General features: G+C 40.8%; 1 protein-coding gene across 1 annotated transcript in view; it reads right to left on the reverse strand.

The window, feature by feature from the left end:
* Window positions 1-1,778: 1,778 nt before the first annotated feature.
* The window catches only part of cdh13 (cadherin 13, H-cadherin (heart)), a 275,119-nt gene continuing 260,832 nt past the window's right edge, over window positions 1,779-16,065 (reverse strand). The window contains exons 14-15 of the mRNA XM_020079467.2: window positions 15,242-15,460; window positions 1,779-3,361 (exon numbers count right to left, since the gene is read on the reverse strand). Coding sequence (XP_019935026.2) covers window positions 3,354-3,361; window positions 15,242-15,460 — 227 coding nt within the window. The 3' untranslated portion in view covers window positions 1,779-3,353. The remainder of the gene's footprint in view (window positions 3,362-15,241; window positions 15,461-16,065) is intronic.

Genomic DNA, 16,065 nt, shown 5'->3' on the forward strand with positions numbered 1-16,065 from the left:
CATCTACTACTCTCATCACATCTTCCCCAATCTCAGTGTCTCTCCCCTGGTTTCAGAGGCTAAAAGTGATTTTAGAATCAGTGTTGTTATTGATTGCCTTAAAACCACAACAAAGACATGGTTTACGTGACATGCCTTTAAAATCCATAGGAGCGATAACTGCAGCCTGAGGTGTTTGGCCGATTATTGCAGAATATTGTCTCTACCAGAGAGAAAGAAAACAAAATATATTTATAAATTGAATTGTAATAAATATTCTGTTATTTTAATAATAATCCAGATTCTTATGTCATACGATGACAAGCAGGAAAGGATTTACTTTCTCGAAATCTCAGGTATCAGGAAGAACATTTCTATTTCTTTAGCTGCTACTTACTCTGCTATGTACAAAGACCATATACTAACCTTGTCCAGGTTGTGTGTGCATAGTTTTATGTAGCACACAGTGGTATCATAGGGGCTTTTTGTACTGAGCTGGACCCTGATGCTGATGAGAAGACATCAGGTTGAGAAGAGGGGATGAGCCGAGTTGGTGGGATGATTCTCTCTGTGGGTTTGTCAATAAAAGAAAACCCTTATGGATAATCATTTTATATATTATCAATTTAAAAAAAAAAAATAAGTTCACCTTTAAAAGAAGTAAATTCAGTGTCACCAGCTGAAAATACATAATTGCTAAATGACCAGACTTTAAACTTCATCCCACAAAAAACATCTCAACCATTAAAGTTACTTGAATGTAACATCTAATCATAAGCTGGTCGACCAAAATACATCATTCTGGTGAGCAGCCTCCAGATGTTTTTAGTTTCTTTGTCAGTGAAAGTCAGCATATTTTGTTAAATATGCCGATTTGCTTTCCTGCTGATAAACTGATGAGAACATTGACGCCACTCTCATGTCTGACAGTTAATTGTGAAGCTAGAGCCAGAGAACAGTGAAAAATGAAAACCTGACACTTCATCAGCACCTCTAAAGGATCCAGATGTGTTTAACACTCGTATTTATTCATCACTTTTAACAGTGATGTGCTCACAACTGAAAGTGACACTATTCAGGTTCTCATTCATGGAAATGCTTTTTCCATGAATTGTTTTTGGGGGCGTGTCCATGGTACAAAGATCATGTGACTGCTGATTACCTCAGACAAATGGAAAACTCTTAAAAAGGAGGAGATGGTTTCACGGCAGGAGTTTTATGATGCAGTCTTTTGTCAGAGGAAGGTAAGACTGGTCTCCATCTTCGCTGGAAATAACCTTTAAACCTCTGATCGTCTAAAACAAAGCTTCACGATCAGTTTGAGTTGAACTCTGTATTTGGAGTGATTCATGGTGCTGTCACAAGTTCCCTCTTGTGTTAGTTGAGTAAGGTTTTGGTTAGTTGGTAACGACAGGTGAAACCTCCTGACAATGTTGGATAAAAGGATGAAATCATCAGAAGTTTAAAAAATTTTAAGATGCAACATCTGAAAGACCCTTTATTAAAATGTATTATTAAAATACTATTACAGAGGCTAATGTGTCACTAATAGTTATTCTGGGCTAAACAAACATTTTCTAAGCTGTAGCTGACAAATAAATATGAAAAGCTATCAATCCTCCCATTTAAGTTGAGGCACACGTGTTACACTCTACCTGTAATTTACTACAATTAGACTTGACTTGTAAATATTTAAAGAACATATTCCCATGGTAACACTTGTGGTAAATGTGTGTACAAACACTTTCACTACAGGAACGAAGGCCACTTCAGTAAACACAATCTGCAAAACAGCGCTGTGGGAATTTTCAGTAACGGCTTTATTAAATTAGTGCAAAAGACAGACGTAACTCATTCAAAATGTCAATTTTTCTTTAAGGTGGTCTTCCACATGAGCGCTAGAGAAAAAAGCGAGACTATCCACCAAAACCACAGCCTTTGTTTTCTTCTTACACATCTTCTTGTAACTTGTAATGAGCGATAGAGCGAGAACAGGAGAGGGCAGAACCGATGGGAGACAAAAATCGAACCTAAACACATTGAAGTCATCAAAAACAGACTCAAGTAACATGGTCTCACAGGTTTAAAAGTAAAAAAACAACCAAACATAAGAAAAATATAACATGTTACAATAAAATAGTCAACACATCAATAGCATTAGAAATATTTGCCTAAAATCCACAGAAAAGGGTTCTTCTTTTTTATTTACTAACTGTGTTGGTGACCAAAGAACTTGCAATCAAAGTACATAAGTTAATCATTACTGTATATTTATACAATGGTAAAAAATAAAATTTTTATATAATAGTAATTTTTTTTGGGGGGGGGTTACACCGTTACTATAAAGATATACTGTTTTCAACTCCATGACAACTAATGCAATAAAAACAGAAGCAAATCGAAGAAACGACTCCGGAGAGTTTCAGACTTTTGAAGGCTTATGGCTACCACCTTGTCCTAAAAGACCACAACCACTGCAGACAAAGAAAACAGACTGTTCTTTCCACTTAAAGAGGGAAACGAGATCAAACACAGTCTGTGACGAGAGAAGAAAAGAACACATCAAAAGTTGATGCTCTTCCCCGACCAGGACGGTAGCTCAGCCTCCGCAGTATTTTCCTGGCCCACCGAGAGACAGAGAGCAGTCGATAAAGAGACGGGGGAGACGGGGACGGAGAGGCAGAAAGATGGTGGGGACGATGTCTACTCTTGGAGTGGGACGACATGAATGACGGGGCAGAGAAAGAGAGGTAGTTATGATGAAAAAAGAGGGAAGGAGGAGAAAAAAAGAACACTGGAAATGGGGTGAGAAGATTCAGAAAAACTGGTGTTTTGAACATGAGACAGATTTACAGCTTTTGTTTTGTTACAATATCAATATACACGTTGTTTCAAGTATCTCCTACGGAGGTGGGATGTTGCACTGAACGCTGCTGACACCCAGTGTTTGTCTGCCGGTGTAATGATGCGTCCAAAAGGGAATAATCAATGACGGGCGGAGAGGTTGAAGAGAGGAGAGACAGACCGAGGAAAAACGTCAAAATAGGGTAAAAAAAGATGAGGGGAAACAAGACTGACGTCAGGCATGACGGATGTGAAAAGAAAAGAAAAGATGAAGAGAAGCACATGAGTGGCGAGAGGATAAAGTGAGACAGTGAAACACAGAGCGGTGTTTTGTTCGGCGATCTCGCCGGAGGGGGATTGCGTGTATTTTCTTGTTTGATTTGTCGTGGTGAGAAGACGTCTTCTCACTTCTTCTTCTTTTTCATCATCATCATCATCTTCTTCTTCTCTCCTAAGCCTGGGTTGCGAGGGGGAGACAAGTCGTTGCTTTTCAGTGTTGCGAAAAGGACTAGAAGAGGTTTCAGCAGAATCTACAGGCCTGGATGTTCCAGAGAAGAGGAGGAGGAGGAGGAGATGGAAAGAAAGAAGAGGAAGAGGAGAGAGGACATTGTAAAGTCAAGGTCATCGATCAACTGCAATCAGTCACACAGGACAAGTGATGGTAACTGCGTCATTAAAGACTCAGTGAGGACAGAACAGATCAGTTATAATCATTTACTTTTAGGCTGCAGCAACTAATTGTCTTTAATGTGACGGTGCAACCATGAGACTGTGTCGGTCTGAGCAGCTCTCGCTAATGTCGGAGCGGAGAGAGGTGCGGCGTCTTTCTGATTTATCATCAGGAGACACTTTCTGCAGAGTTCACTGTGAAGATGAATAGGCTAATGACAGGTACTTGTAGAATACTTAAATTTTTACTCCAGTACCAGTTCAGTTTATGGTAGCAAAGACAGCTCAGAAGCAGAAAATACGGCCATGTGCTCAGCAAATTAGCCCGGACTGAACTCGCCACTTATTTTCGGAGAGGACAGTCTGTTTCTATTCACACGGCGTAATCTCTACAAGAACCTGCGAGCGTGGAAGCGTTGCAGAACATATATTACATTTGCACCGATGCCGTATTGCTCCAGAAATTTGAAAAGGTGCAAAGGGAGAAAAAAAAGAAAGAAGTGTAAGGTAAAGTCTGTGGTAATGTGACAGTTTGTCCCATCAGTCTGGTGGAATTGCTTACAATGACCCGCCTCGAAAGTTGATATAAAAAACACACATAAATACAGCAGGGACACACACACACTCACACACACACACACACTCACACACACTCACATAGCAGTATGAAATGTGAGAGTTTATTGATTGCCTCTCTGCCAGCCATCTCCCTCCCAGTCTACTCTCTATTTCTGACATGTTTGGAGATGGCTGAGCATTTGACAGAAACCCTCCCCACTCGTTCTCGTCATTTTGCTCCCTCCTTCCCTCCCTCTCTTTTCTTCTCATCCTGTCTTTTTTCCCACATCTGTTCTGATATGACTGGATTAGATGAGGCGCTTTGGGACCTCTGCTACATCCTTAAACTTCACTTAAGAACAAAGCACGTCCAGAAGTGGAACAAAACGGAAAATATTTAAATGTGGTTACAGAGGTGGGTCCGGTTATTACTAAAAAATGTTCACTGCGAGTTCGCCGAAAGGTCATCTCGCTTCTATTAAATTCAAATTGCGCTTCACTGTGGATATGAGCACTTCACCACATTTACTGCACAGTTTGCAGAGTTAAAGGCAAATCAAGGTCAGGCAATCAATGCCGAGACCTTTTGTGCCACAGAGGATCACAGAGCACAGATTCTCTGTTTTAATGTCTAGATTAACAGAACGGTAAGATTTTAAATCACTGCAGCACAAACTAATTCTCAGCTCTCACTCGTTGTACCACTCCTCTAATCCACTTTTGGTGTAACAGTTCATTATGAGCCCTCACAGAAGAACACGAAGAATCCATTGATTCCCAGATTCTTAATAATTAATTTAATTTGAATTAGCATTTTCTGCTGAGATACAGTGATGTACTGATCTGCTAGATAATACACAGCAATTACTTGTATGGCAAAACATACTCCTACTGTACTACATTTTAAGGCTGCGAAATTAACTGAAAAATGTATCGAAACCAACATTTAAAGCCTCGGTTAATATTTTCCCCGATGAGTGCATATACCATGTGGTCATTACAATTTATTATTATTGATTATTTAGGACTTTATGTCTTTAGCACAATCTACCATGGCAGCCCTCCCAGGCGTAGTCGGACTGGCCATCATGGATCAGCACCAGGAATATTGGGTTAGTCTGTCTGTGGGCCACTGGAGCATCATTTTGTTTTTGGCTTGATCAGCCCACAAATGTGTCTTCCGCCAACTTTGATTGCGCACCAGTCCTCACCCTGAACAGTGCTTCAAATTCACAATGAATGGGCTTATACCATGCAGGACTGAATCATGGTGCCATAGCCAGTTGCACTGTGGACCGATTACGCACCAGCCCGTACTCCTACGTGTTCTGTGACGCAACACTGGACTAAGCAAAGCTAAACTAAACAGGTGTGAGAAAGTCTAAGGCCATTTCTTGGGTCCCAGTTCATTCTCGCTGATTTTACAGTTGAAATCATTTACAGTTTTAAAACAAAGAGTCGTTACATTGCTCCACTTCTGTTGTACTCCGATGTAAAGACTGTGAATATTTAAGTACAACTCCTCCGTCCACAGATGCGATGGTTACAGTGAAAAACAGATCAGGTGCACCATAAGCAGTCTGCTCTACTTAACAGGCTTTCCTTAAAGCCTCGCCTTTTATTGCTAATCTAGCCACATGCGTGCAGCAATATGTGGTGTAAAACAACCAATTTGGAGGTTGCAATTTGTCACAGCTACTGTTTGTTTGCAAAGGCTTTATTGTTCCCCTCCGTCGTATTGTGAGCACATGAGTGGGCTGCCCTGTTTCTCCCTCAGCTGTGGTCACAGCTCTGGCGTGCCTTCTGTAATAAGTTGGCAGTCGGTATTATTCAGAAATACCCGTCAAGCGATTCGACTGCTGACATGCAAATATGTCTTTCTATGTTCTTTTCTGTCTTTATCCTCCACCATCTCTGCCTCTCTGCATCTCTCACTCCACATTTCTCTCTATGAGATGAGGGAGTGGTCTTGAGGAATGTGAACTATAATTTTCTGAGACATTCAGAAATGAATTGGACTATACACTTCAGAAAATTCCGAAGCGATCGAAGCTTGCCTGAATGGGGGTTGAATATCTAACAGGGTGGAGGGAATGGAGCGGGGTTGGGTTGGAGCAGATTGATTTTTATTTCACTAATGTTTTTTCTTCCCGCTTCAGGAGACTCAGGCCTGGGTGTTTCCTAAAAAAGGAAATAAAAGTGGAACACTCAAAGACTCACACATTTTTTTACAAATCTAATGAGACTCTGGCAGACATGTTTCACCTCACCTAAAAAACTGGATAAAAAAAAAAAGGATTTCTGCCCCTCTGGCTAAAAATTCAAGGCCTAGACATGGAAATACATTCCCGAATCAATTCACCTCGGCTCTCGCGCCGACACAGGGGATGAACTCTTGGGTCAGGAACAGATGAAAGAGGGAACTACGTAAGAAGAAGAGGGAACAAGCCAGAGAGGGACGAACAGAATATAATCACTATGGGTTGGGAATAAATCACTTTATGTTACAGGAAGCAGAATTCACGACTCACAAAAGGACGTTTTTATTCCTGCTACATTATCATTCTTCTTTTTATATGGTTATTGTTGATCTGTATAAACCTTTTAGTCTTAAGTACCTTTGAGTACAGACCGGCTAAATGGAGCTGAAGTCCCCTGAAAAGGACATTAGCTCCCCGATAATGCTCAGACGACGGGAGTTTTAAAAATCTAACCAAATTTCAAATCAAGTTGCATCGTGACCATGAGGATAATCATCACAGACGTATTTGCGCATCACACACTACAGGATATAATTAAGATTATTTCTCCAGGGACAGTGAGACACCACCACATGCTTCTCATGATGTGGACAAAATGGAGAGTGGCGTGGAGCGACAACTTCCTCTAATGTCGAGGAACAAAAGCAGAAGGCGAAACAAGTCTGGCTGAGAAAACTGTTGGAGACATGCGGTCAATACACGTTATTTATTTTCAGGTGAGATTTAAACGTCTGTGATAATATCTGTCAACAGTAGCATGAATGATTGTGGTTGCTTGGCAGAACAGTGAGCTGCTACACACTCTCTCTCACTGGCTGTTGTGGTTCCTCTCGGAAGATACTCACGAAATCATACCAGATAATTTAAGCCGAATATTGGCTGTCCATTTTTGTTACAGGTTCCCAAAAAATATAATAATAGTAAAAAAAAGATGCGTCATTGTATATATAAAGTATTAATATGACATCTTATCTCACCCGTCTACTGGTTGGAAAAGGTCCCATTCTAAACCTAAAGTTTGTGTTTAAATGCACATGTAAATATAAACCATTTCATTTTTCTCTCATATTCCAGCACTGCATAAAAAAAACACTGACCTGTGCAAGCAAATGAACCTATTTCCATTTCACAGCGACTCAAACTTCCTGTCACTGTGAATATCAATGACCTGACAGTCATTTCCGATGCCAACGTATCATTTTGTCGCTACTTATTGTAAGTCTCTCTGGGTAAAAAGCATCAGCTTAATGAGGGGAAATTTGGATTTAACAAGGTGCAGGAGGCGAGGTAGAATCAGACGGGACACTGGAGGGAACAGTAACTGTTTTCCAGCCATTCTAATTGCTGAGAGGAGCGAGGGGGACAGATGATTTGCCCAGGTATGTCATGGCAGCGAGACGAAAACAGCAGCGTTGCAGCATGAAGATGAAGTTAGAGAGGAAGATGGAGACCCTGACAACACAGAGAGGTAATAACCAACCCAGACAAATGATGATGAAGAGACAGTTTTAAAGCTTCTCAAATCACTTAGCACACAGAGTACAGTTTATACATGAATGTACTCATACTGCAGTAAAATATACTCTTTGGCTCATACTACTCTTGCATCCCAAATTTTAATTTGGGTGCAGTGTGTAGTACTGTAGTAATCCCAGATTCTCATGTGGGATTCAAAATGCCTTTCCTCAGAGTAGAATGGAAAAATGATTGACCATCTTTATTAAAACAATGTGAATGTATTTGGTTGTAAACAGATACAACAGTTTCTCTTCTTGTTGTATTTATGTCAAACGGCTGACTACGACATGTCTGCTCCTCCTAGGATTATTGAGCTGCTTTTGCTGTCGCTTGCTGCAAATTAACCAGTTGTGAAACCTTAATGATGAGAACTAAAACATTTGTTGTCATAGAAACATTGATATGAGCTACGTGAACAGAAGGGGAGAGAAAAGAATAACAGTGTTTAACAGACGTTGCAGTCAAAGAGCAAACTTATGGTGCCTCAGTATAAAAGTAAATTGTTATAGTTACACGTTTATTTGACATTTATCAATATGTAAGGTGTCCTCAAAGGCTTTAAATGGCCAGAGGTTGGAAATCATCTGTTCATCCATGTTACTTCATCCTCAAGGCGTCAAATATGTTTTCCTCCACAGTTATTTCTCTTGACAACTTATAATTTGGGGCTGAACAGTCCCTGAATATCCCAGTGTAACTGTTTAACAGATGTACCAACACGATTTATCCATAATATATGAGTAAGACATGAGTGCAGTCTGGTGCAGCAACTTTATATTCATAAACAATTCATGACGCCTTGAAGCTTCACTTGCTAATGATCAACAAATTATTCACATTTCACTAAAGCAAATATGAAAACTTTCTGTCTTCTTAATGTGTCACAAAATACAGTTTGCGTATTAACACTGATGTTCAAATTGTTCAGTGGCAAAGGAATTCTTCATTCATGAATCAGATGAAAATGTCTTTTTCCAGAGGGACTTTTCATATCTCAGTCCGAAGATCAAAAACCCTTCACAGCTTGATCTGAGGCCACAAACACCCCCTCCACACCAAACACATCACTCTGGCACCAGATGTAAAAAAAGGTCATTTTTACAAGAGTACATAAGTCCCTAAACATGCCGTCTCTGTAGCCGAGAGGGGATTAGTGTAGAGCCGCAGAAGGAAGAGGAAAAGTGGCTGTCAGAGCGAAGCGAGGGATCAGAGAGGAGGAATAGTGTGGACTCAAACCACGGGAGGATGGAGGTAAATTAATGGCATGCAGGCAGGGAGTTGTTTGTTGTGTTTAATGGTAAATGCTGTTTTTACTCCTCCCCCCTCCCCCCTCCCCCCTCTTTCTCTCTCTCTGCCTGATAGTTAGAATCAAATTATTCCTCTTGCTGAAGTTACAGAGAAAAAGAGAGAGGAGCATGTCTCTGCAATACATCACAACAGCAGACAAATCTGCAGCTGAAAGCCATAATCCTACGCAGAGAAGATCTTAACATGAGGTTTGAGCTTGTGTGGACCTTTCTGAGTTAAGCATTATGTTGGATGAATCTGGCCCAATGCAGGATGGATATATATATATATATATCCATATATATATATGGATATATATATATATATGTATCCCAAGTAGAAATACTGGTACAAGCATCAGCACTGCTGTAATTCATAATCCAGCAATGTCCATATTGCATGTGTGTAAAAAACCCCACAATATTTATATTCTGTACATCCTGGCTAACTTTCTGCCTCCAGCCACACGTCATCAAGTTTGAGGATTTCATTTTGAGCTGCTGCAGAGAGATGCATGTACTGCACAGTTCACATGTGCACTGATAGGTGGCAGTGTGGTCATCTGTGTTGGTTTGCCACCTGTGAGCTGAGGTGGCAGCTAAAGCAGAGCACCCCTGCTTGTAGTTTCTTGAAAATGTAGGAATCACTCTTATGAGTAGTCTTTGTTGTTTGTGCATCCGCAGCCAATTGGTTCGCCCAATTAGGACGCCTTATCCCAGGTGAAGAATGTAATGGTTTTTCATTGACATTTAACTCCTGTGATATAAGTGTGAATGTGTTTGCCTTTAAGTATCTGCACGATTCTGTGTGTGTGTAGTGGATGTGTGTGAGAGAGTCTATGGCACATTGATCACAAAAGACAGGTTTAAAATGGAGGGGAGTGAAAGTAGGCCCCTGCAAAGCCCTGGGATTTTGCCGCCAATCCTGCAACAGCAAACAAAAGTCTCATAAGCATTAGAAGACACAGTATATGTTGGCCCTCTGCACACACCGGCTCACGCTCTCCCTCCCTCTCTGCCGCACAGGGTTACATACATTATTTAAGGGTCTGAAATGCAAACCCAGCTGAGTTCTATGCGGCCGAGAGTGAGGACAGAAAGCAAGCGAGGATGTGGCTCGTCTCCTGCTTGTGTTGCTACGAAGAACGAGTCGGTGGGGAAAAGATGTGGAGGCTTTGGGGGAAAGGTACAACTCAGGCTGAGGCCAGTGACAGCAACAACATATCAAGAAGCAGGCGTCACGAGCCACACATCATTTAAATTCTCTCGACTTCCGGTAGATGCATGCAACAAGAGAAAAATTGTTCTTTCCGTAACACAAAAGTCAACTTCGTTCATCTGTCCTCTTGATTCAAGTATCATTTCATGGAGACTAGTAGATTGAACTTCTCCCTGTCTCACATACTTCTGTAGAAAATATACATATGGGAATCACTTCAGTTGTTTTTAGGAAATTATGACTTCAGATTGAATATGCAAGTGAAGTTCTTGTTGAGACAGATTTTCTGTTTATAATAATTTTCTCTCTCTTCATAAGCCTCATTCAGAATAAATCAACACTCGCATACAAGGAAATATATTACCTCACCCACACACACCCACACACACACACACACATCCACAATACACAATACACAAAATACCAACTGCTGCAGAGACTGAAGAACCTCTGGGGGGTTTAGTGCTCACACAGAGGAGGCAAAGAACTACATGAAGTTCTTGTTCTTGAGTAACACAACTCCAGATACAGAGAACAAAGATGTGCACAATATATCACAATAAATAAAGCTTGGTTAAGGTCAGGGAAGGATTTAGTTTAAATATTGAATGAGTCATATCCTATATTACTAAAATACTAAACCAACAAACGACTGTGCCAGATTGCTTTGTTCGAGCCCACAAGCAGGAGATACCATAGACTGTATATAAAGAGGGAGGTACATTATCAGAAACTCCACAATCATTGCCACAATCTCGACTTTGCACTGCCCCCTCGTAGAAGTATTGCTCTAAAAATGACAACACCTAAATTTGGTTGACTTGCATATTTAACAATGTTCAAACCCAGAGAAAACATCAATTCTATTCAAGGGAACGCAACATTTCCTTCACTTTTTAACAGCGTCATATCTGCTTTACCCGAGGCTTGGCCCATCTCTGCTAAAACTTACAACAGACATATGACCAAGGAAAAACACACTGCTAGCCAGGTTCACTGCTTATATAGGTCACTCTTTTTAGATAATGATTATACTTTGGCATTTGCTGTGTAACTTGAATAAAACGTTATCTCTGTCTTGAACATGACTTGCAGGAGTCGTGTTCGGTAGATTTTAATCAGCAGTTGTGGTAAAGACAACTCCCATGATCCCACGCTGCTTCATGACATCATCAAACTAGCTCTTTTGTTATTGTTTTGTTTGGGAGACCCCCTAGTGGCAGAAATTATATATAGTACATTTAACATCCATGCTAACCATGTAAAAGACACATTTGAAACAGACAAATCTCTTTTTGTATATAAGTTGAAAAATGCCACTTAACAAACCTCTCAGTAAATTAACAGCCATGATTATGAAAACACATTAAACATAAGACGTAATTAGGTCTAAACTGTTTATATTGTTTTCATAGTATTTTCTAGGTGATAGATTTGGGGACTAAAAGAGAAAGGAAGCTGAAGTAGGAGGAGAGAGAGGGAGAGGGAGAGGGAGGAGAGATACAGATGTAAGGAGCCAGAGAAATTAAGAAAACTGCAGCATGCTCACTGTACGCCTGATGCCCGGTGGGCAAAAAAAACAGGAGAGTTTAATCTCCACACCTTTATTCTTGTCTCCTTTCCCCCATCCTTTCCCTCTGGCTCTTTCCATTTTTCTTCCCTTCATCTCTCCCCTGGAAGGTCAGAGTTCAGCTTGGAGATAAGGGAATTGAAACAGGATCCTCTCTGTCAGACTATCTGACTATACACTGCAGTGATCAGTCCCCTCTATCTGTCCCCCAGCACAGGTCTCTGTGATGAGCTTGAGCAGAAGTCATCTCTCTGGGCACTCGTGTCTGTGTGTGTGTGTGCGAAGATGTACTGCGACAGAATTGGTGGAACCTCTGTCGAGTTGTAATACTCTGAGATTCCCAACACGCACGCACGCACGCACACACACACAGACACACACACAAAAGCATACACATACCCACACTGACACACACACAGTCGTGTCTTGATGACTTCAGAAGACATTACATTGACTCACATTGATTTCCTGAAGACTCTAACCATAGTTACTACTATGGTACCTACCTTTGTACTTCTATCTTAGTGAGGACACTCATTGGCGTAATACATTACCTAGCCCCTAGCCCTAACGTTAACCATCCAAACTAAATGCCTAACCTAATTCGAACCCTAACCCCAAAACCAAGTCTTAACCCTCAAACAGCCCACTGAAAAAGAAAGGACCCGTCAAAACGTCCTCACATTCCAACAATGTTCTCACTAGGGTCTATGCTTAAAATGGTCCTCACAAAGATATAAGTACAGGACTACACACACACCAGTTTCCTCTCCGTCACATACTTCAGTCTCACTAACTGGATTATATTTGTGCACAGGACCAGGTAACCTCAGACTCTGCAGCAGCTATTTGGTCAATGAATGTCACTGTCTATCTCTGCACTCTTTACAGTAGAGTAATGAATGCTACTTTCATTCAGTGGAAGGATATCTGTGGAGAAAACTCTACTCGTTTCATCTCGGCATGTCAGCCAATTAACATGCTTTCTAGTTCAGACACTATGACTGCTACCATGGCAATGGCAGATAACAAAATCTTTCAAAAAGAGGAGAGTGTGAAAATCTGACTGACTGTTCCAGCTGGGAACTCTCAGGCTCACTGCCATAAAACTTTCTGAGAGGTGGCTGCTCGCCCGCGAACGCTGACGCAGCATCAGCTTACGCTTGTGATTAGTGTGTTGCAGTGAAGCCGCAACTAATGGTCTATCAGCGCCGGAGTTTGCCGCACTCCTACAGCTGCTTGCCACACATTGTCAGTTTAATTTAATACTTTTTGTCCTGTGCATCACGAGTTTTAACAGAAGTTGCAGGTATAACTAAGTGCACTAACTGCATAATGAGAGAACGCCACAATGAGTCCTTCAAGGCACAGCCTCAAACAAAGCCTTCCCGTACACTGCAGCGATGTCATCTGCTGTGAATGAGCGCCCTGAGAAGAGATATGCTTCAACAGATAGATTGATCCACACCCAGAGGAAGATCAATGGGTCATGCTAGATGCTGTGATTCACAGATACCGAGGGAAAATGAGAAGATGAGGCGCGAGATTCTGCCTGTAAGCAAAAGGATTATGGGGAGAGTGCAGTTGATTGCTAAACGGAAAGAACGCAAGAAAAGTTCTGCAGGGAAGGAAAAAACCGTGGCAGAGAGGGCTGAGGGATGAGAGACGGGAAGAAGAAGGGAGTGGGAGTAATCTACGGGACAAGTAAGGGGGAGGAGAGAGACTTTATGATCAATAGAGCGAGGCAAAGAAAAGAGAGGAAAGAGCTGTAGAGAAACACGACTGAGACTTTTCTGATGATCAGTGGACATTTCACATTCAAACAAAAATTGTGAAAGAATGGAATACATTCAGGCCTAAAATATTTCTAATTTTTCTTTCCTGTCATTTTCTTTCCCATCCTTTTCTTTCCTTCACTTAATTTCTCTTCCGTCCTGTATTCCCAATCATTTCATTTCCTATCCCTTCTCTACCCTCTGTCCTTCGCCTTCTCTTATTCTTTTAACACGGTGGTCATCAGGGACTCTGTTCACCCCTGATATCGAACTATTGTCTGTATCCCTAAGAGCCTTTTATCTGCCAAGGGAATCTCCCCAATTATTTGTCACACTTGTGTACATTCACCCAAAGGCTGATGTGGATGTGGCAACTCAGACCATAGCAAGGACCGTGCAACCGGTTGCTACGAACTTTGTTATGGGTGACTGGGGTAACTTTTATCAGTATGTAACATGTCCTACGTGGTTTACGAAATGTCTTGTCTCGGTCAAAGGAGCTTATAAATCTTTTATTAACCATCAGTGGACATTCTTTGCCAGGGCCAATAGACTTAAAAACTAATTTGTCTCTACTGCAATCGGCCTTTTAAATAGCTCTATGTAAGTTGTTGTTTTTTTTATTTTACTGTCCTGTATTTATTGTTGTCTATTACTGTTGACTGAGAAATAAATGAAATCAATCAATCTGCACATTAAACCTGACTCGAAAGAACAAACTCAGACAGGTGAACTGGATCTGCGAGTCTTAAACCTATTGATAATGCCCTTAATTATGTTTGTATTGAATTATTTGTTGTGTTTAGTGACTTATTTGAGATATTCAGAGTAAATTTAAGTTTGACTTGGCTGGTGTGAGCTGCAGGCACTGTGGCAGAAAAAGATGGAGGCGTGAAATGCAAAAGGAAAACTGTTGGGTGCCTGCAAAACTGGCATGAATGGAAAGGAATACAAAACTACAATGTATCACATAGACATTTGTATATTTACTGCACTTAAATAAAATTATCCTAAAAGCCTGTAGAATTTGACTTTTGAGCCTAGCAATTCTCAAAGAAATGGGTTTCAAGACTTTTGAAAACCTTCTCAAGACCATAATGAATGTAATTTGAGGAATATCAAAGTCACAGAATCACTTACACCCCCATATTTGAACATAATGTGGTAATCTAAGAGAATAACTCTTAGTATGTCTCAAGCCACATTAGAGACATTCATCCTGGTTGTAGTTTTACTGGAGGGTGCTAGTTTCTGTATCTTTGACGGAGAACTATGCATGAGGCCAAAACATTTCTCTTAAAAAGGGATTCAAGAAAAAATAATTAAAGGAGCAGAAGTAACATCACATGAACTTTAACATATTTCAGACCTACCTGACTTTATTTAAGAGCTAGTATGTACAATTAAAACGTATGTAAGACTTTTAAAAGACTAAAATTCAGATTGACGAATCCCAGAACAACAAACTATTTTACTTCATTAATCTACATTTCATGGATTCCACTAACTAAAAACATCCCCTGCAGTTTTCTATTGCTACTTGTGGTAGTGATGGTACTTACAGAGTAGGGTAAGCAGGAGTGTCGCGAGCAGCACCACAAGGCTGTAGGGGTGGGAGTGGGCCGAGCTGCAGTGCATCTTGTTCTTCTTACAGACGCACACCTGAACTTTGACCTCTGTGCTGTTGGACAAAGGGGGAACCCCTGAGTCGGTGATGAGCAACGGAAGCTGGTAGTTGGCTTTCTTCAGACTGTGCAAGAGAATGATGTGGGAGTGTGTGGCTGTCGGAGACAAACAGAGGAAAAAAAAGATGATTTAAAGGAGCGGATGGTCATTCTGCATGAAGTGTCCTCTTATTCTGCTTTAACAGGCAGTTTTGCAACTAAATATGTGAAATAAATGACAAAGGTTTTATGCCTCAAGTAACTGGGTGCAATGGCATTTCAAATTGGCACCTCTCAAGTTGCATAAGATTGTTGCATTTTGTTGCATCATGTTTTAAAATTCCTTATGAGACACAAGTGAAAATACTGGAGCAACTTCACGTCACGTTAAATTGTGCCACAATATGCAAAGCTGCACCTTCAGGCCGCCTGCCGGGGCTGTTACCTCCGGGTGACGTGACTTTCAGGTTTACGTTCAGTTACAAAATTCATCTTTCACACTGTGCACCCAAAACACTGTCACAAAGCAACTGTGAGCCGCAGTAAAAACTTGGTAAATAAATGAATAAATCAGACCCATCTCACTCACTCGGTTTTTTAAATGCAGGAAAAGCCAATTTTTCACAGCAGCCATTAGAAAGTATATAAACACAACTGATTCTAATCACATTAATTACAGCTCTGTTCTCAAACCGAACAGCATCATTGTTAATGTCACTTGT

The sequence above is a fragment of the Paralichthys olivaceus genome, chromosome 7 (assembly GCF_024713975.1).
Source record: "Paralichthys olivaceus isolate ysfri-2021 chromosome 7, ASM2471397v2, whole genome shotgun sequence".
NCBI classification, from domain to species: domain Eukaryota; kingdom Metazoa; phylum Chordata; class Actinopteri; order Pleuronectiformes; family Paralichthyidae; genus Paralichthys; species Paralichthys olivaceus.